Below are 23,220 nucleotides of genomic sequence, written 5' to 3' on the forward strand. Positions count from 1 at the left end.
TCAGAATTTTTTTAAATAGAAAAAACAAGTACATTTGTGATCTCCAAAAGTTTACATTTTTTGAGAAACTCAAGAGTTTCAAAAGTCAATTTTTTACCTTTCCATTTTACGCCCACCCAACTGGGGGTAAATCTGTGCTAATCAGTGATGGGCGTAAATACAAAGCTAGCTAGCAACCGCCTCGGGTCTGTGATGACTGAAACTTTCGTGTAACAGCAAGAAAAACAAAAAACTATAGAATATACCAAATTAAACAGGCTACCACAACAAAATTTAAGACTTGTGATTAACACATTTAAGGCCACCTTATTCTTTTAAGAAATGTAAGAAAAAATTTGTTCTCGAACCGCCACTGTTAGCTGGAACACAAAGCGTGAGCTCATATCTCCGACGGTACGTGAACGCAGCGCTGCTCCCATCCTTCGTGAATGCAGCATAAACTGTTGAGATGATCCATGGCAACAAGAGGAGCAGCAACCAACCGCCGAGCTCGTCTTTCGCTCTCTCTCCAACTCTCTCCCATTATCCCCTCCGGTCTGCGCTCCGCTCTGTCCGGTAAATGTAGCCGGAATGCTTCGGGGAGGAATTACTCCTAACGGCTGCCGCTGAGAATCGGTACCAAGGTGACCGACTGGGAGGGAGGCAGCCCGCCCGCCGCCCGGAGAACCGGAGCTCCACATCAGCGCCAGGTGCCCGCACTACGACCCGCTGATAACGGACAGAAACGATGCTAGTAGCTGGTATTTTCTGGGGTTGAATCAGTAAAATCTGACCCTTTAGTTTATTATTAACGGGAAGCGGGCAAAATGAAAGCGGTTTGTGTGTCAGAAAGGCTTGATATTTTTGATTAACTCTTGCCGTGCCTCGCTGAAACACGCTGTCCCAGCTCTGTGCGTCTCTGCACCGTCTAGCCCCCCGTCCAGTTAACCATCGTTGCCCTTATCTCACTCAAGCATCATCGTGAAGATGGCGACTGGGTCGGGCTGGCAGCAGTATTACTGCCCTACCAGTCAGGGGAAATTTACTCCATCATCATCCTCATCATCCACCGCCTCCTTCCAGTCCGGCGTCGCCATGGAATATACCCAGGACCTGCACCTGAGGATGAGCAAGAAGATCGCACAGCTAACCAAGGTAAGCAGAATTCTTCCACCGGACTCCATTATGATTTCTTCACATTTAACAGGAAATATTTAAATATTGAACAAAACAAATAGATGCAAAAACATTATGACTTCCCACTGGATTTAAGGTATGTTCTAGTACATTCGGGGTCTATTATGATTAAATCTAACTTTGCAAGTCAATTTATATAAAATAAAATTTGAAAGTTTCTAATTTAAGACTAACTTGCCAAAAAAAATTAAAAGGGAAACACTTAAATGTTCCTCATTAATTTACAAGTTTTAATCTATTAAAACATATCCTGGATTATTATTTATTATTATCAGAGTTGGTAGTTTAATTACATTTACTTGAGTAACTTAAAGAAGTTAAGTATTTTTCCTATGCTGTATTTTTTACTTTTACTTGAGTAAATTTATTTTGAAGTATCGCTATGATTGAGTAAAACTTCTGGATTCTCTACCCACTGAATGGAAAAGCAAACATGTTTTAACACACCTGCTGTTTTTGTTGAAAGTTTCATAAGTTTTTTATTGAAAGAAACTGATTTGGAAAAATTTTCTTTTGCCTGATTGTTATTTTTTTTGTTACTTATATGAATTATTGTCATTTTGGTCCTTAAAATTCCCAAATTTTCACTTTTCTTTATATTTTGGTCCATCTGATGTAACTTTTAAAAATCAGATGATTGATAATTTGATCAGTTAGTCAGTACCTTCTACCAAATACTTTTTTACTCTTATTTGAGTAATTTCCTACATGGTGACTTTTTACTTTAGCTTGAGTAAAAATATGTTGAAGTAGTCCTACTATTACTAGAGTACAGTTTTGGGTACTCTACCCACCTCTGATTATGACCTAATTTTGGTTTGACTTCTACAAGCTTTAAATAATTAATGCTCCTATTTAAAATTCCTGCCTTGTTGTAGATGCTTCTGCACACCTGAACCCAGTGAATGGGCCATTAGAAAGGAACTCTGGAGTTAATGAACTCATTTGACTCAGGTGTGCTGAGGCTGCTGCACTATGAGGACAAACACTTCTACAGGTTCAGCTCATTAATTTTGAATATCATTATAACAAAGTTAATTTAGTTCAGTAACTCTAGATTCATTACGTGTAGAGTGATGCATTTAAAATGTTTTTCAGAGTTACCGCTTGTGATTAAGACTTACAACTATGAAAATCTAAATTTTAGTTCACCTGAATCTTCTGTATAAATATAATTTAATACAGAAGAGTATAGTTAATGGTACTTCTTTATCATTGTTAATTTTCATTTTCCTTTTGATGACATTCTGATGAATTCTCTGTGGAGTTTCCACCAAACACAGTGGTCATTAAACCAGATATTTATACTTTTGACAGTTTTTTACTTTTTCCTTCCGCATAACTTTCCATTAATTAGTTTGGATATTGTAGCTTATGCTTAGCAAGAGTCTTTAGCATTGATATTTTGTAGCTTAGTGGAGGCTGAGCAGCCTTTTTCATAATTGTGGAGAGTAAAGAAATATTCTTTTCTAATTTGTCTTATTATGCAAGCTTTCTAAATAACATAATTTTGTGTTTTCCTTAGCTGAAAGTTATAGTCATCAAAATTAGTAAAAATGAACACTTGGAATATATATAACTCTGTTTCTAATTAGTATATTTTCACGTTTCGTACCAAGTTACTAAAATAAACCAAGTTTTTGTTGATATTCTAATTTATTACGACTCACGTAGAGATGGGCTGAATAGAAAAAAAATCACACGTTTCTAATTTTTATCCTTTTGTAGTCAAACATTTCTTTCGTCATACTTTTCCCTTGGAATAGTTCAAACTACTGTAGAGTTGCTATTTATTGACGTATATGTCTAAAATTTGAAATAAACTGAATATCCAGAGCAACGTTACATGGAAAGCTGTGGGTATTGTTTTGTGTATTAGATTTCAGAACTCGTTCTGACGGATTTGTTTTTAGCCAGATGGCTGGGATGATCTACTTGTGGGCTTTCACTGGCATTTCAAATGGATATGAAACAATCTTTTGCCCTGAGGATCACAGCTTTCATCCGACTCTTACCAAAATGAAAACGTCTAACATAGTGTAGCGATCGCTCTGGAAGATTCAGGCCTGCAAAGGCACGTTTGTGCCCCCAGTCTGTCATTATGGAGCTTTAAATGTTTGTGAGGTGGCTTTTCTGTGATCTAAAGTGTGTGTTAGGGAGGATCCAATGCTGCCTCTCAACATAAAATCTGTGCTTTTTGCAGGGTTTGCAAGAGCTAGCATGTTGGAGTAGCTCTGTTATGTTAGCTTCGGTTTGTTCTTTTTGTCAACTTTTGTTTGTTTTAGTTGAGCCGTTGCATGTTTAGATGGTTACTCCAAACATGCAAATATGCTGTGCAATTTTTGTTCTCACTTTTTTGCTTTTGTACAGTTGCCATGATGAGTAACCGTGATAACAAAGCATAGTTTTTAGAACCAGAGCAGCTAATTAGCATCTTAAAGCTCAATTAATACCTGAACTATGAGGAGTTGAAATGGAGGCTTTATGGATGCAAAGCAGAGATAAAAGGAGGAAGTTCAAACCATCTCATACATTGATTATAATGGGCGAGAGTGATCTCCCCTAACCGTACAGACAGGAATTTAAACAGGAGTACTTGCAAATGCCTGATGTTACAGTGAAATATCATCTCTGTTAGCATCATAGCATTCATGAGTCTATCATACAGCAACTGTCTTTAGTCAGAGGCCTCTTCAGATTCTCTGCGAGACTGACTGCTACACAGCATCACATCCATGACTCTTTGGAGACACTTGGATGATATGAGTTCCCTTTGAGATAAATAAAATATTTTTTAATTTAATTATATATTAAAAAGTTGTTTAAATTGTGTAATTTATGATTCATTTTGTTCTCACAATTTTAGCTCTTGAATTTGTAGCCAACTTTCCAAGTGTTCAATCGTATCAAATAGTAACATAATGAAAAAACTTCTTAAAACTTTACCTTGACTTAAAAATAAGTCAAGGTGCAAAGAAATCCTCATCTTTCAAGAATTAAAATAGTTTTAAAGCAAAACTATGCTTAAAGCTGCCAGCCAGAGCTTTTTGAGATCAGGGAAAGTTTCTTTAGATTTAGTTTTTCATCATTATAGCAATGTATCGTGGACAGCTTTTCCTATTTTATTAATCATTTCTTCTTTTTTTCCCACAATTTATTCCTTCATTACTTTTGTTGATTTTATTCGACACATATACATGAAAATGTTTGAAGTGCGTAAGACAGCACTGCAGATATTTTAGGAAGATTTGGTAACAATAAATGCATAGATGTGAAGGACAGCACTTAAAATTGCCATATTTCCAGTCAAAAATAAGGGGGAAAACTGTGGAATAAACTCATTGCTTGGCAGTCAGAGAGAGAAAAATCGGTTGAGTAAGCTTCAGCAAGCATACAGTTTCACTCTAGTGGCAACTCACTTAACTACTGAAGGTGATGCAAGCAGAATATGAAATTTGCTCAATTTAGATGGTAAATATACACAGAAACAAACCAGATGGAAAATATAAACAGTTTTGGGTTAAAGTTTTAAAAATGACTGCTGTTATCCACAACAGTTCATCATTTGGAGGTCAAACATGAAAGATTGAACCCATTTTAGTTGAAATTAAGGCAGCAGTATACAGAGACTATGGAAAGTATTCACCCTCTTGGATGTTTTACCATTTTTATTGGTTTTACAAATTAATCATGATAAACAAAATTTGTTTTTTTTTTATTTAAAAAAAGCCTTAATTGAAAACTGTTTTCTATTTAAATAAAAATATGTAACATAAAACAAATGTCCTCCCACTTTAAAGTGACAGACATAATTCAACAGAGGTCCAGTCAGTTGGTGCTACTTTATCACAATGAGATGATCAAAACATGAGAGGAATATGGCACATGTGTAAAGTTTTTTTTTTTTATGTTGTGGAAGATGGCCGACTTGGATTCATGTTTTGGTTCAGAAATAACAAGCCAGGCTCACAGATTTCTTCAAAAATGATTTAGCTCATTGTTTTCTACTTTAAATGTTCTGTTGGCCATTTTGTGTTTTTTCTTTTAATTTTTCAAGAATAGAGGAGTGAAGATCTCTGCATCAGACTTTTTGGAGGCATACGACATACGACAACGTATTGTCGTATGTCTTTTAGGGTGTTTTCACACATAATAGATTGCATGGTAGAAAATGGCAACTTTTGTTACATTTTCAGAAAGCGGTCCGATTTCACTCTGTACTGTCAAACAATCCAAACTCTTTGAAAACCTGTTCCCCTCCTCGCCTGTGGTGGCGCTGCAGTAAGAACCACTGAAGGAAATGACACAAAATCCTCAGAAGAAGACACTGAGCTCAACTTCTGTCTTCACAAAATATCAACAAAAATGTAGTCAGCGTCAGGGCGTGCTGTGGTGGCGCAGGGGGTTAGCACGCCCCACGTTTGGAGGCCTTAGTCCTCGACGCGGACGTTGCGGGTTCGACTCCCGGTCCCGACGACCTTTACCGCATGTCTTCCCCCCACTCCTCACCCTCCTTCCTGTCTGCCTACTCTCTAAAAAATACGAGTCGCTAGCGCCGCAAAAACTCTTCGGAGAAAAAAAAAAATGTAGTCAGCTGCTCAACCATAAAACACCAGCCAGGGCTAGAACTTTGTGTTTGTTTTTGTTGTATTTATTTACCCAGAATGCCATGCGCTGTTGTCCACTTCCTGTTTTTGGAGCAGTCTCCGGTCCACTTGGTGTTCTTGTACGTATTCGAACCGAACCAGAGTTCACTTCAACTGAACTGAGAGAGGTTAGGCACAATAACAAATTTTGCTGGACAATAAATTGTCCCAGAAATGATTGCGATAAACAATAATATTGTTGTTTTGAGACAACATTTTAAAGTAAATTAATGATAATGGGATCATAATGCATGAATATATTCTCAAAGATCAATAAACTTTCAATTCTGGTGAATATTTAACAATGGAGCTGGAAGACATTTAAAATATCTAAAATAAATAAACAAAAGAACAAAAACAACAAATAAAATGGATGAATTATGAAGCCTGTATCATCTGTATCATCCAGTTTTTGGTGAAAAGAGAGAAACAGTAAATAATGCAAATTTAAATTATTGCGCTCCTTTTAATTTATCATGTAATTAATTGATTTATTTACTGAGGCCTGAGTTTGTAGGTGGACCAGAGTTTGATTTCTCATTCACATCTCTTCAAACAAACCAGACTTTCTAGAAGAACGAACTAGAGTGTGATTAAAGCGGACCAAACAGGACTGGTGTGAACGCATCCATAGATCCAGTTCATTATCAGAGTGAAAGGAGCCAAAATGATCATCCTTTAAAGCCCTTGCAACAGAATAAAATTGGTAGTTTAAAAATGGCTGACAAGAGAAAACTGAATCACATAAAGTTTGTATGAAGTTGTTGTTTCTGGGAACTGGAACAACAGTAGATGGTATTTTCATGAGGCAGGCTGCACACATTCCCACCGGCGACACGTCTGAGCCTCGCCTCTCTCCAGCGCCGTGTTGAGTGAGGTCACAACAACAAAGCTGGGGAATCGGCCGGCAGTGTTTGGGCCATCTGCTGCTCACACTGACCGCTGATCTCCGCTGAGTGGGAGAGGCGTTCAGGAATAAATATCAACCTTGAAACCTCACCGATCCGCCTCCTCAACCCTCTGACATCCCAGGCTGAGAGATTTCCAGCTGCAGAGGACAAACCCACAGGGACTGAAAATGTTTGGGAAAGAGCTGCAACTTTAGCAATTGACTTATTCGAACGATTAATCGATTAATGGGCAAAAAATTTAGGCAAATTCTGTAGATTTTCCATTCAAGCTTATTTTAAACAATATTAGAAATGCATTAAAATACAAATAAAAAGTTTAATTCTTTTTTAAATAAGAAAATAAACATTTTATTACCTAAAATGCAACAATTGCATTCCTTTAGCTAAAACTAGGCCACTTGAGGAGGTCTGGGTAGAACATATTTGCAAACAAAGAAGATTTTTCATCACAATATTTTGTAGTATCATGATAACAATAAAGAGTATGATAAAAGAACTATTTATTACTCATTTCAAAATCATTTTGCAGGACGGTGAGTGCATGGTTCAGCATTCCTGGCGCCACAGACACAAATGTTGTTCCTGAAAACATTCTCATCTGAAATGGATTGAAAAATGTGATTTATATCACTGTAGTACACACTGAAACTGCACTTAATCATATTTTTGAATTTACTGATATTTATTGATGCAAAAAGTGGATAAAATGGCCAATAAATAACATTTCTGGGCATCTTTATCTGAATGTAAGTTTTTTCAGCAGTTAGCTATTCTTTTTTAGCTTGTCCGTATACTCAAGTTAACGATTAATCTGGTACTTAATTAGTTGAAAATTATTTCAGTAATTGATTCATCATGATTAATCCGATTATTTGTTTATGTTTGATTTTGTATTTTGACTGACCAGCTTTCTCGTTTAATATTTCTATAAACCATTTTCTGCCTATCTTATCATCTTTTTGTCATGAATTTAAACCTTACAATCCGCAGAAAGACGGTTTCCATCTCGGTGCTCCTGACATATTGTCTCTATAGGAGTTTCATGCATAGGGAGTGAGTGGGTCATTGATTGCAGCTCTCCAGCGGCTCTGAACCTCATGATTTGTGATGAAGGACCTGTTAGCCACCGCCGTTATTTAAGACTCCTGGCAGTAATCTTTAATCCCACACAGCAGTTCTCATCACCTTCTTGTTCAGCCTCTGTTCAGTTTTTTATTTCTTCCTTTTGAAAGCTGTATTTTGTGAGTTTTTATTTCTGTTTGAAAAGGTTGGATTTATTGTTAAGGAGGCAGCGCAGAGGCTTTGCTGCCATGGCAACGCGTTTTATATAAATTATAGTTCAGAGCTCTTGCATGTAGCTCTTGTCAGACCTGAGGTTTGGGAAGTCCAATGCAACATGTCTGCTCACTTCATCAAAACAATGATGTAGAAAATAATGTGTGTGTGTGTGGGTGTGTGTGTTTCATCAGCAATGCCTGACTGACTTTCGTCTTCAAGTGAGTGAGTCAGAAATAGACCTCTGAGCTCTCATGTTTTTCCTGACGAAGGGATTCAAAGAGACAGAGAGTCAAATACAGTTGTGTTGACTCTGTGTGTGTGTGTGTGTGTGTGGGTGTGTGTGTGTGTGTGTGTGTGTGTGTGCGCGCGCGCCCGCGTGTGTGTGTGTGCGGCATTGTTTTTCCTCATAAATAGACCAATACCGAAGCAAATATTTAAATACTTTCTTTTGGTGACATCTCAAAAATAAATAAATATTTGGATGTCAACATTGTACTTTACATCAAGGCAACACTTTGTGACTGTATTATTATTGATATTTAGATCTAAAATTTGATTCCAAACCACTGATTTTTAACCAAATATTATATCATTAAAAACCAGACATTATAAATAAGGAACAAACGTATAGCTGATATGATGACTATTCATTATTTCAACTTTTATTTATCAAGGCCAGTTATGCATCAACTTTAATTTGGGAAAAGTGTTTTTTCCTTTTACCAGGGCCTGTTTGGGTGCTTGAAATCCTTGAATTTCAGTTGGGTGTTTTCAAGGTTGATTTATTTTGTAACTTTCTCAAACCACTCAGGTGTATACGGCATGTTTGACGGAGACATTTAAAAACACTATTTTGTTTGATTTTACATTATCCCTGTTGTAGAATGTAAAATACTGTCACAAGACTTTAATAATATGAATAAATAATATTTAATGTAATAGTTTAAGGAAGCACAGTAGGACACTAGTAATGGAGTAGTTCCTTTTTACATTTGTATCCATTAAGTTTTCTCTTAAATTATCAAAGCTAAGTTCAGACAAATTTAAAAACAAAAACAAGTAATTGGATATATAATTTATAAAACCTAAGTTGACGGCATGAGATAGGAATCTGGTTCTTGGCTTTTCTGCTAAAGTACCGAATCTGCCGTCCTCAGTTGGCAGAAAAATGTGCGTGCTGATGCCATAATTCAGGGGTAGTGCAGTGATCCATGCAGCGAGGGGTGGGCAGGATTAGAAAGCAGATGGTCAGATCCACACTGAGACCATATACCCGACACAGTGACTTTAATCTCTCTCTATTTCTTCAACATCATCAACAAATTATCCTTTTAAACGCTGCCAAAGCTGCTAAATGACCTGTTAAATGCAGAAAAAAATCCACACACTTTGGATTTTTACTCCCATTTTCCTTAAATTGGTGAATTGAGAATGTGTTTCAGATCTAAAGGAGAGGAAATGAAACAGATTTAGTCTCTGAAGTTTGTGTTTTGGTTTTGATGCACTTCCATTATGAATAGTGATAGGTAAGTTTTATCACGATATTCTGTGGTACTATTATGATAATGCTAAAAGTGACGATAAGAACCATTTATTACTTATTTTTAAAGTAATTGTATTTCTGTTACTTCATGGCAGAGTGATTATAGCCCCAAAAACACAAATACTTCTTTTGAAAATCATTCCCATTTGTAATATGCTTCTTTAGTCAGATAAAAACAAGTGTAATTTGGATTGCTTAACTCTATATTTTAACTGCATTGAATTATATTTTCAAATATATTGATATTGATTGATGCTCTCATGGAACCAACAGTGAAGACAATACTAAAACTAACAATATGGACAGTTTGTTTTAAACGTTACTTGGAATTCATCGCAACAAATCATCAATTTAACTTATTGCCATGTTAAATGATACATGATACAATAAATGCATCATGTATCATTCATACAAAGCCATGCAACTCCTGTTTCATGGTAAAAAGCCTGCTGTGTCTTCAGATGTACATATAAAACATTTGTTTTTATTTTTATGCCACTACACACCAATAAATGAAACGTTTTGTAGCACAGAAGTGTTTATAAGTCTCTGTTGTTGTAAAGCTAAATGCATATAGGTAACAGCTGTGTCCTTGAATCTGACATTTATTTCAGAAATACGAGGCGCATGATTCACTTTGGATTCCTGGTTGCTTCCAAATAACTCGTTCCAGTTTGTGAACATCCTCTATGAAACTCTGCTTTTTGCTAAATTTGATTTCAAGCCTCTGAAAAAGGATCATCAAAACATTATATAGGGATTTCTGTCCAGTTTTACTGTAAGCATTGGAGATGTCCGATAACACAGACACCAGGTCATTCAGGGTTGGAAGAACTTGTTAAAACCTAGTACTTCTTTGCTTGTTAAGAGTTTTGTTTTCTGAACTGTGGATTTTGTTTAGTTTGGAATAAATATAACAGAAAATGTTCATAGTTTGCAGAGTTTATTTCTTTAGGAACTTTTTAACTGAACAGAACTTGAAACATGAAGAAAAACATATTTATTGATTGAGCATGTTCTGGTGATGCACATAAAATATTTATTGAATTAAATAATTAAATGTTTTTGTTTGCTTGTTCCCCCCTAATACTATCCAAAGGGGGCGCCAACAAGACCGCCCGCCTCCCTAAGAAGATCACAGCATGTAGTAATTGTATGTGTTCACAATTAATATCATTAATTTTATCAGCCTATTTAATACCACCAGATCACATCGTGAGTTATTTCTGTCTCTACGAGGTCGCCCCTGTACGTTCAGATTGCTTATGAAGAGCCAAAGTTGACAAAAACTGGACGAAACACGGAGAATGATATACAGTAGATAAAGATGAAAAGGTGGAGACAGAAACAAACAAAAGATGATTAAAGATAGTTATAGAAATGAAGATGTATAAATATATGTAAATGTGTTTTCCAGAAGCTAAGAAAGATACAATACAGCAATACCAGCTTTACCTTTTGCAGATAATCACAACAAACTACAACTGTTCAAGCATTTTTTCAAGTACTTCTTCAGCAACTGTTGAATATATTTTGCTTGTATTAATGGTTGTTACATTGATTACAGCAATCAATTGTTCTCCAGAGTGATTGCAGTGATTATGTTTCTGCACAGCAAGAAAAAGTCTGGGATTTAAGTGTTTTCAGGTGTGGAGAAACGAATAAGTTGATTTCCTCTTCCATTAGTCTAAAAGTTGTTTCCATTTATTTGTCAGTCCATCCATCCATTTTTGCAATGGCTCCCTATAACCATGTATTTCCCAAGCACATATAGTATTACCATTTTATACCACAACCAAGTATAAAACCAAGTTTCCTTCAGTTGTTGTAAAAATGTTTTATATATCAAAAATAACTTTGACTTTGCATCATTTCCATATCTGACACGTTGAAATAGGCCTCTGTTTCTTTAAGAACCCCCTACTCTTTTCGACACTCGTACTTCAACATGTCATTATAGCAATGCTTATCCATGTTGAATATTGATGCATGAATGAGTCAAAACAACGCTGATTATATTTTTTATAAGAGAATAACACTATAAAGCCCAAAACAGTTGATTTTTGCATAATACTTCCACCTTAAAAACTTTTGTTAGTTTATAACTCACTGAATGGCCTTTCAGACCAATCAGGTCTTCTACTTCAAGTTCTTCTCGCTGCTCTTCTTCCTGTCCAGCTACTATTGAAAAAAGGCCACTAGTGCCATCAAGACCTTTAAAATAAAGATAATACAACATTTAAAATGAAAATATTCCATCATAGGAATAAAGCAACAGATGTTCAGTACAGAGATGTGGGCTAAGTTTAATACCTGTTTAAAGAATATTATTATAATTTTAATCTGACAAATAAACCTCATGCAGGGTGTCTGCACGTTCTTAAAACATCTTAAATGCATATGTTTTAAGGCCTTAAAATATCTTAAAATCATTTAAAAAATTTAAATACAAGTATTAAATTTTGTTGTTTATCTTATTCTGTGTAGTTTTTTTTCTCACTGGACTTTTTGGTCAGACAAAAGTAATTTGCAGAGATCTTCATTGCATTCTGAGAGTCGAGGCTGTTGAGGCTACCGGTAACTACTTGCTAACATATCCTTACTGGCTTAGCTAGATTTTTTTTGCACCTATTATGGGTAGTTGCAAATTTGATGCTATGTTCATTCTGTCCCAAAACGCTCAGCACTTCATGAGGTTAAGACTGTAAAGAGCATCGCAAAGTGTGCGAGTTTCTTCTGTAAATTTCTGTCATGCTAGAGGTCTTAAATTTAATTGATAATGGTCTTAAAAAGTCTTAAAGTTAATTTGGTGAAACCTGCAGAAAGTCTGACATACACTGCCTGGCCAAAAAAAAAAGTCGCCACCTGGATTTAAGTAAGCAAATAGGTACAAGCCTCCTATTGGATAAGTGCTGCATAGGCGATTATCTTTCAGCTGGCAACAAGTTATTTAACCCCAGCTGATGCAATGAGTAACTCCTCATTTCTTAAACAACCATGGCAAAAGACACATCCTGTGGTCGTGGAAAAGACGTTAGTCTGTTTAAGAAGGGTCAAATCATTGGCATGCATCAAGCAGAGAAAACATCTAAGGAGATTGCAGAAACTACTAGAATTGGGTTAAGAACTGTCCAACGCATCATTAAAAACTGGAAGGATGGTGGGGAACCATCGTCTTCCAGGAAGAAATGTGGTCGGAAAAAAATCCTGAATGATCGTGATCAGTGATTACTTAAACGTTTGGTCAAATCAAATCGAAGAAAAACAACAGCAGAACTCAGGAGTATGTTTAATTGTGAACGCAAAAGCATTTCCACACACACAATGCGAAGGGAACTCAAGGGGTTGGGATTGAACAGCTGTGTAGCCGTAAGAAAACCTCTAATCAGTAAGGCTAACCAGAAAAAAAGGCTTCAGTTTGCTAGGGAGCATAAAGATTGGACTCTGGAGGAATGGAAGAGGGTCATGTGGTCTGATGAGTCCAGATTTACCCTGTTCCAGAGTGATGGGCGCATCAGGGTAAGAAGAGAGGCAGGTGAAGTGATGCACCCATCATGCCTAGTGCCTACTGTACAAGCCTGTGGGGGCAGTGCTATGATCTGGGGTTGCTGCAGTTGGTCAGGTCTGGGTTCAGCAACATTGTGTGCCCAAAGAATGAGGACAGCTGACTACCTGAATATACTGAATGACCAGGTTATTCCATCAATGGATTTTGTCTTCCCAAATGGAACGGGCATATTCCAAGATGACAATGCCAGGATTCATGGGGCTCACATTGTGAAAGAGTGGTTCAGGGAGCATGAGACATCTTTTTCACACATGGATTGGCCACCAGAGTCCAGACCTTAACCCCATTGAGAATCTTTGGGATGTGCTGGAGAAGGCTTTGCGCAGTGGTCAGACTCTCCCATTATCAATACAAGATCTTGGTGAAAGATTAATGCAACACTGGATGGAAATAAATCTTGTGACACTGCAGAAGCTTATTGAAACAATGCCACAGCGAATGCGGGCTGTAATCAAAGCTAAAGGCGGTCCAACAAAATATTAGAGAGTGTGACCATTTTTTGGTGGCGACTTTTTTTTTGGCCAGGCAGTGTAAGAATACATATTCTAGTTGATTGAATTTGACAGTTTTAGCAGCACATTACTTCAAAATTCATACTGAATGTAATAACTTGATCTCATTTATACATATTTGAAATCAGTCAGAAATCTGTAGCTGAGAAATTGGCTAGTTTTAGTTTGGTGAACAGTAGAAATATAGAAAATGCCTGTGGTTCCTTTTATTTGCTGCTATTATGAACCGTTTTGGTTGTGATAGTTCCCAGAGTTTAGGGATGTAACAGATTTCTCCTCAAAATACTCTTCAACTCATTCCGCTTTTTAATTTCTAAAAATAGTTTCTGGGAATGAAGGCTCGAGTGAGGCGCGTGCGCGCGTGCGTGCGTGCGTGGTGGCCTACTGCTGTGAGACATACAGCTTATTAACCTGTGCAGGAAGCTTAATCACTTATTGTCACAATTCACTGTCAGGTTGCATTTAGATACACCCCAACACACGCATACAGGAAGACGGGGACCAGCCTGGAGCTTTGTCCACAGATAAAAAAACACAATGCACACACAATTAAAGTGTGGATTTGATGAGTCACTGTTAACATTGACCTTCAAGGTTTCCTCTGCCTTTGGACAGCCGTAAACCATATTGCTTCCTCCTTTTTCTGGCCTGTTTAATTGGCTGATGCTGCAGTATTTCATGTGGGTGTTACAGGCAGGACACGGCGCTGCTCCGATGCACAGCTGGCTGTAATGCGTACCTGATTTGTCAGACAGATTCTCCTAAGAGGCTGTCAGCGTCTTCCACCTGTCTCCGTGTTGGTAGACGGCGTCTCTGGGCTTTTTATTGTTTGTGTCTGACATGAGAGCTCACTCCAGCATGTTGTAGGGGATTTTTACTCAACGTAGCGGAAAAGCAGAAATGAAACCCGCCTCGGTGATGATTTTGTGAGGTGTTTTGATGGTGTCTGTTTCAGAAATCCATTTACTTAATCAGGCTGAATAAAAGGCACAAAAATAGAAGAAGCCTGAAAACAGGGGTGTGCATTTATCGTATTGTTTATCTTTTATCATTTCATTTAATGATAAAGAAAATCAATAATTGGAAATTATATTTTTACTATTTTCTCCACTGTTTGTTCCACAAGAACATAAATAAATATCAGTAAATACGAAAATATAATTACATGCAGTTACTATGTGCAGCTTAGTGATGTAAATCACTCTTCTGAAGAAGCCTGTTTCTAATGGGAACGTTTTTAAGAGCAGTATTTGTTTGTTTGATGTATCTAAAAAAGAAGTAATAGTTATAATAGTTTTTATCATTATCACAATAATAACACAAAACAGAGCTGTAAAATTCTGAGTCCATATTGCCCACCCCTAATTAAAAAGTTGTATTTTTTTCCTTCCTAAGCTATTAAAGTCTGGTGTATTGGAAAACTGTGTGAGCATTAATTCAAATTCAAAAATACTTTATTGGTCCCAAAGTAAAATTAAGTTGGCATGACCTTTCCTGTTTAATCCACAGTTTTCACTCCAATAGTTTCTACTGTAGTTTTTATTTAACTGCCTTTCTGATATAGGTTCCCTTGCTGCCTTTACTGCATTTTTCTGTATTTTAAAAATCACCAATAACACTGGGCAGCAAAAAAATATTTTTTGGAAGTTGTCTGTTTTTTCAACTGAATTAGGACTATTTTGCACCACTGAATCCAAAAAATGACATAATTTTTTCTCTATCAAGTCAGGTTTTTATTCTAATTTGATTTAGAGAAATCTAATCTTCTGACTAAATTGATGGCATTTTTGTGACGTTATCAGTTATTTCTCATCCAAAAAAAGGTTTTAGGAGAAAAAAAAAGTTCTCTTACAGAGTGTGTTAATTAAATGTTGGTTTAAACTTAGTTTTCAGTAAATGGAATAATAAACATTGATAATCTAAGTACATGTAAATTGAACATTACATCTTCATCTCTTTTCTGTCCTGATGGGATTGCTCCGGCTGCTCATCACTCATTGAGCCCAGATTCTCAGAAAATCGATCCGTATGTGACAAGTCATGCATTTGATGCTCATGTTACATCCATAGTTCAGAAAGTTTACCTGATTGAGCAAAACTAATGTGATTTTTGAATTCAGCACCTCAAAATTACCCTAAAACAGTTGAAAAGCCCCAGACAATTTTTTTGGCTGTTGACCAGTGTGATAATAGAATTTGACATTTTTGTTGTTATGGTTCAACCAAAGTATCTGACACAAGTTATCACCTTTAGATTAAATAAAATAGTCTTCTGGATATAAATTATTATATAATCTGATGCTTGTATTTTGGCGGATATTGGATGGATTTCCAGTGTCAGTATTGAATATGGCCTTCCTCATAAATCTCAAATCAACAGTGAGGCTACGTACACACAGCAGGCAAAAACAACCCAGCTCTGAATTTTTGCTATTTCACCTGATTTTTTTTCACGGCAGTCTGAACAGCCCATTTCTGATCTTTTCACTCCCGAAAAATAATCAGATTTTTAACCACTTGTGCTACTAATATTGGACATGTTAAATAGTTTTCAAAGCAGTCAGAACAGTTATGTCGCATTTTATCCAAATTTCTGAGACATTCAAATGAGACATTCATTATAATTCTGCACCAGAAGAAGCCAGACGCAGTAAATCTGGACATAAGCGGTAGAGATTTTCTTTGACATTCTGAAATTATTTAATAAGTCAGTGAAGTGAATCACATCACAATCCCACCACAGTTAGTCCTGACTACACATCCAAACAGATGTTGCCTACAGAAGTTTTAGTCAATGCTCCATTAAAGTTCATAGTTATCAGTTGAGCTTTTTTCATAGTATGACGATACTTTCAAATCCCATTTCTGAACAACTTCAGCAATGGCAGTTGCATTTTGTTTGCATTTAATTGGTGGTAAAAACAACCATGCAAAAAAAACCCCGTTTTCAGCAAAAAATCATAATTAAGCACGAATACCTGCTGCGTGTACATAGCATAAGATTGTTTAAACTTTGCCACAGTGAGGTGTTTTAGTAGGAAATGTGTTAAAACTGGTTTTTGATGCGATGGTTATGTTGGTTCAAATGAAATTTCTGGAATGGGCCCAATATTTATGATCAGAGTCAGAAACTCTGCGATTTAAAGTAACTTTACCCATTCTGCTGGGCATTATGCATCTCTCCTCTCACCTAAAAGCCCGACCAACTCTGCTGGTTATTAGAGAACACAGAAGGGTCAGGTCTATCATCAGGAAGCTGGTTTCATCTTTTTTCCTCCAGTAGGAAGAAAAACGTAGAAGTTTCATCCTCTTTGTTCTCTGAATGTCTTGCTCTCTGGTTCCTTTGTTATAAATTGCCTCTCTGTGTTCATGGTCGTCCAGCTGTGAAGGAGGAATCTGTCTGAGCTCGCTCAAGTTTTTTGTCAGACTTGTTCAAAGTTGCCAGATATGGCACATTTACAAAGAACAAAACATTCTCAACTTTAAGTCTGGAATGGCGTAGAAAGCGTCATGGCACCCTCACCGATCTGCGATCTGTTAAGACTCTCAGGTGATGTTACTGACTTATGGCGGTTTGTCCCTAGGCCTGTCACTTTTGCACTAAACAGTAATGCTGTCATTTTGAGACCATTTCAAGTAATATAGTAATAATAGTAAAGGCATAATGTGTACACTCTCTCAGAGATCAAAAACTTTAATGTGTAGCCAAGATTTAACACTGGCACTAGAAAACATTTGGAATATCCAAAATAGATAAACAAAACAACCCGAAACAACAACAACGATTTAAATGGATTATGAAGTCGCTTTCAGAAAATATGAACTATTCAAATTTGACAGGGAAAATAGGCAAAAGGGACAGGTAGAAGTTTTGTAATAAAAAAAAAAAAAATAGAAAAAAGTGTGAACTAACTACTGAGTTTTAGGGTTACAATTTTTGATTTAGAAACAATGTTTGTGTTTGGTTTTGGGATTCTGTTTAAATTATGTGTCAAGAGTAAGAAAACAGTGTAAACAAAATGCACTTTAATTTAAAACAATTTTACAAGGTTTCATATTGTGTCAAATTTTATGACTTTATATTTAAACTAAAATAAATTTTTGCAAAGGATTCTGTAACTTAAATTACCATATCTAGGTTAGTTTAGCTGAATGGCTTTTTCTTAAATAAATAGGAATCAAAGAATTATTCAAAATATATTTCTTTTACAAAAAAATTAAGCAGACTAAAACTGAGTTTTGAATATTTTGAATTGATTCTGAATTTCCAGGACTAGTAATTGTGATTCGCTATAGAATTGATTTTTTTTCTGCTATTTTTTTCAGCGTTTTTCAAAATGCCGGCTTTTAAATGGAAATCATTTTAATTAATCATGCGATTAATTGATTTATTACTTACTACTGCCTTGACGGTTCTGGAGCGTCACTGCTTAAGTTGGTTGTTAAATTTTCACCAGCACACTGAACAGCTATTAATACAAACCCTAAAACAAACCGTTAATTTATTGATTAATTAGATGTGAAAATATACTAATATGATAAAGTGTCTTTTTTTGTGTTCTCGCTGGTTTTGTAAGTCCGGCTTCAGATTATGTATCTGATTTGTCACGTTTTGTTCTTTTCTTCTTCACATGACACATAAATCACAATAACAAGGCTACAAATAGATTTAATCAGTTGCAGATGAGAACATCAGGGTGCCTGGAAACCATGCAATCTGTCATTCATGACAAATGTTGACACCCATTTCTTTTCTCTCCAAACTTCTCTTTTCAGCCTCCACCTGCTCCTGAAGGTCTCTTTATTGATTTTATCACGCATAACAAGAAACAAAAATGATCAACAAGCTAAAAATATTTAGAAATTGGGGGAAAAAATTGAAGTTAATTTCAGTGTTAACAGAAACTCTAAACCTTCTTCCTGCTCCACAAACCAGGCAGTGAACTATTTAGCAGCCTTTGTCAGCTCTGAGCAACAGCCTGAATTTTCCTTAAGGCTTGAAGCTACTTCAACTTTCTACTCTTTCTTGGCAGGCAAGTATTTGGCCACCAGGGAGCCATTTTTACTTACTGGGTTCTGCTTTTCTAACGGTGCAGGCTCACCAAGCTTGTGTTAACACTCTGCTTAACAAGTGCGTCATAGAAATGAGATGGCTCCAGGAGAGATTTATGAATTTATATTCACCTTTATGCAACATCTTTAATCAAATCTATGGAGTGCCTGGGAGGCCAGTCTACTTTTACAAACCTAAATGTTCCTTTCTCTGTTACAGCTCTGAAATTAGCTCCAGCCAGATCAAATCTGCCTCTCTCTTGCTTCACGTCGATACCATGATTTATTTCCTGAAGTCAGTGAGATTCGGATAAGATTGTGTCTCTGCATTTCAAAACAAACAAATCAGACAACATTAAACCTTGCAGTGCTGCAACAACCGAGGTAGGGAATAATATTCCAGTTTCACTAAGCATCTTTAGATTCATGATGTCATTGGCTTATAATCAAACCATTCATCTTTATTTGTAAAGTGATTGTTAGTACATGTCAATCAACTTACTGTTTTAATAACTTTAAGCAGTAGTTACACTTAGGTTATTTAAGTTGATTTGATTTTTTTATAAGAAATCTTTAATTTTTTGCAAAAATATGAGAGTTTTAATAACAAAACACTTTCAGTGTCAGATTTTTTTTGGAAAGTCTAATATAGTGTCGTTGATTCACTAGTACACTGCAAAAGCATAATTTTACCAAGTATTTATGATCTAGTTTCTGATACAAGTATCTTAGTTTTGTCTTATTTCAAATGTACTAACTTACTACTGACTTTTTAGCAAGATGTAGGAGATTCTTTTAAGAAAATAATTCCTCATTAATTTACTAATCAAAAATTTATGCACTTAAAGTTGAAAAATGGAAAAGATTTTTTTTTGTGCCTCTATTTTTGTCAGAGACAAATGATGTATGTTCACATAAAATTCTGTTACTGTGTTTCTCACCATCAAAATGTTTGAATAATTGAATAAATTGTCCCAGTAATTAATGGAATAATTAATAAAGGCCATTTTCAAGTAATATATGTATGTACAGTACAGACCAAAAGTTTGGACACACCTTCTCATTGAATTCAATGAGAAAGTGTGTCCAAACTTTTGGTCTGTACTGTATATGGCAAAAAAATGCAACTTTGCTTTCTCAAAGACCAATAAACTTTTTATTTTTTAAAAGAACACCTAATACAGGTAGATATTTTTGATTTCCAAAATAAAACACAACCAAAAGCAATAATTAAATTTGAAATACAAACCACACACAACCCAAATGATAAGCAAAATGGCCTTGCAAACAAAATAATCGTCAGCATGGAAATGATCCTCTCATATTAGTTTATCATTCGATTAATTGCAGCAGACTAATATTTACCCTCCACCTGATAACTCCTTAGTTGTTTTTTTATTTCTTTTTTTGATATGTTTTTCTGAAAATTAGGCCCCATTTCACTCTTATTGAAGCTGGCAGACATGTTTACTTGGCTCCCCTCACGTCCACTCCTCCCTGTTTATCAGTCTGTCCTTTCCTCCAGCTAAAGGGCATCTAAACAGCAGCAGGCCTCGCCGTGACATCACCCACCCGGCTTCCAGTCTGTCTTCCCATTAAGATCAGATCAAACTGATCCCTGCTGCCTCAGGACCAACTCTCCAACAATGGAAAGTGACAGCACAAACAAATTTAATGAAGAGTAATTTGAGAATGCTGTACAATTAGTGAATGAAATGCATTGCCTGCACTTGTAGAATCTCAAATTTTCATTAAGTAAATCAGAAAAATGTGGGATTATTGAGTTGATTGGATTTCTTACTTGTGTTTACAGCTTTGTGTTGTAAATGTTGAGCTGTGACCGATCAATAAGGGCCAGTTTTCAGCAGATTCTTTCCGTTTTTCTCTTTGTGTCTCACAGTGAGTTAAATGGTTCCTTAATGAACTGTTTTTGCATTGCAGACTGCAGGCATAACGGTAAAGCGTCACAGAAAATACAGCATGTGGTTATTGATGTAAAAACAACACCTTAGAAGCTGTAATTAAGCAGCTCTAGGCAAGAGTTGTGCTTATTCATGCCCGTCTTATGATCACAATCAAAAATAAAAGCTGAAAACAAGAAATGGCACAGGATTTATAACCAGGGAGCCATTTGTTCAAGTTTAATCCTTCGGCTGATGTCTGCCTCTCTTGCCTGGAGTGTCGGACATAATAAAAGCTGAATCAAAGAATGAATTTCTTCTTCTTCGCTGGTCTCTGAGTTTTAAAACATTTCAACATATGCTTCACTTCCTAAATGAAGCAGCTGCTGACGGCGCCTACAGAGCGACATTTAATCTGCACAAACACATTCGCAGTATAAAACCTTTAATTTACAGTCATTCAGTGCTTCACTGAGGTGACTGAAGATGGTGGAAGGAAATACAGTACATCTTATCCATTTGAAACAATAAAAGCACCCAATTCCTATTTCAAAACTCATGCATCACTTTTATTTTATTACACAATTACCCAAGAACTTATTGCTGCAAGGCAGCAGTGCTACCAACCGTGCAGCCAGGACAGAAAGTTTAGACAGAAGAAAAGACACAACATCATAAATACGGAAATGAAAACATCAAGGCAAGACTTAACCAATCATTTATATTCTGCTTTGGATGCTTAGCACCACCTGGAGGGCCTGCTGGTTCCGAACTTGTTCCATTTCATGCACGCAGAGAGGAAACGCTAATGGTTAGAAATGTAATATATTTTCATGTTTGTGTTTATGGTTGTTAGCAAGGTGGTGGTTTAGGTTGGAGTTTAGGAAAGAGGTTGGGTGATTCAGATCTGAAGTTCTGACATTGCCTTATGGTTCTTCAGCAGCCTGATGTAAAATTTCCTCATGTTTTTATTCTTACATTTGGACTTCAACTGTTTCTAAAAATGGTCAAAGCACTTAAAACAAAAAGCACCCAGCCATTTTAATAAGTTAATGTTTTTTGGTATCTGGAAAACGAGCCATTTCAAAATCTGCACATTCGATGGGCACTGATCCATTACCTAGAAACCCCAGCTGAGCCCAGCCCCGTTACCTAGGAACCCAAGTTGACCATGTTTGGTCAGCTGGTTTTACCGCTGTATGTGTTATACAATGGTTGCTGGAAATGACAAGTGTTTTGTTGTTGACTTACCATCCAGAAACCACTTGTTCCATTCATGTTGGTTGTGCAGGAGGCTCCACTTCTGCTTTTCAAAGATTCATGGCTGTATTATTGAGTTGGGGGGCAAGGCTAGCAGCAGCATATTTGGATTTAAAGTGACAAAGGCCCTAAAATGGCAGAAAGGAGCTCAGCATAGGCAGAACTGACCAGACTAAAATCTCTTTATCTGAGAATTATTTTGTGTGAAAAATGTAATGAACATATTTTGTATAGACAGACCATTGACCTATCCTAACCTGCTCAAGGAAGCGTAATAGGTCACCTTTAAAGTCCCTAAGAGATGAACTGTTACAGAAAGGGAAATCTTAAAGACCAGAGATGCTCTGATCAGTTTTTCTAACTCCTACTTTAATAAACATCTGAATCTCTCTCTAATATTCAGATTTTCCTTACATTCTGCAGGTTAGCATGCAAAGTATTATTTTAGAACGTGTAACTCAAGAACTTTTGTGTTTCATTTCTCACAGTCAAAAATAGACTACAAACACTTTCACACAGTTGAAAGTTATTAGTGATCAATAAAGACAAATCCAAAAGCAAACTCAGTTCATCCCTAGCTTCAGGGCACTTTTTGCCAAGTTATTTAACAGAAATGTTCCCCAGTCAGAAGGAAAAATTCATTTCAGTCTCTGTGAAATGGGTATTGCTTTTAGAAAAGAGACTCAATACAAATTCAGTTACGCTACGGATAAATTAAGTAAACAAAGCCACTTGTACGTGCATGCGGTTCTCATAAGCTACTGTGCTGAAACTTTTAAAACCCCTTTTTGTTTTAAAAATGTTTTTTTTTTTTGTTTGATGGAATATTTTAATGTTAAATGTGTTTTCATTAGCTGTGAGCTTAAAATCATAATTTAAGCTTGAAAGCGTCAGTCTGTTTAATTCATCGATATAACATGTTTCACTTATGGAAATAAATTAACTTCAATAATCTGATTTATGTATTTGGTGAGATTGGTGCACAAAGTACATGACATTTTCATGTACTTAAAAATTAATACGATACGATATGTGTTTAAACTATTTGTAACAGTTTTGTAATCGGGGACATTTTTAAAATGTTTTTTCCCCCAAAAAAAGAATTAGTTAATGCCGTTAATTTAGCAGTGTCATTCTGACATGATTCCTCCTGTCAGATGTTATACAATTTCAGAACTGGGAAATCTGTGCTAATAAAAATAGTAAAAAGAAAAGGCAAATAAAAATCTATGTCTTTGACCCCTGCAACAAGCAATTATTTTAGTAATCAATTATTTTGAATAATTGACACATTCTGCACATTTTTCATTTAACCACTTCAGCCTTCTTTATACAATGTTAAAAATACACTAAACAATACCAATAACAAATAT

At 36.0% G+C, this 23,220-nt stretch overlaps 1 protein-coding gene across 2 annotated transcripts in view; it reads left to right on the top strand.

Moving 5' to 3' along the window:
* Positions 1-436: 436 nt before the first annotated feature.
* The window catches only part of fam184ab (family with sequence similarity 184 member Ab), a 129,592-nt gene continuing 106,808 nt past the window's right edge, over positions 437-23,220 (top strand). The window contains exon 1 of one of the 2 annotated variants that reach the window (XM_032585597.1): positions 437-1,134. In XM_032585597.1, the coding sequence (XP_032441488.1) occupies positions 967-1,134 (168 nt within the window). In that variant the 5' untranslated portion in view covers positions 437-966. The remainder of the gene's footprint in view (positions 1,135-23,220) is intronic. The other variant, XM_032585596.1, reaches the window with a different exon arrangement.

The sequence above is a fragment of the Xiphophorus hellerii genome, chromosome 15 (assembly GCF_003331165.1).
Source record: "Xiphophorus hellerii strain 12219 chromosome 15, Xiphophorus_hellerii-4.1, whole genome shotgun sequence".
Taxonomy (NCBI): domain Eukaryota; kingdom Metazoa; phylum Chordata; class Actinopteri; order Cyprinodontiformes; family Poeciliidae; genus Xiphophorus; species Xiphophorus hellerii.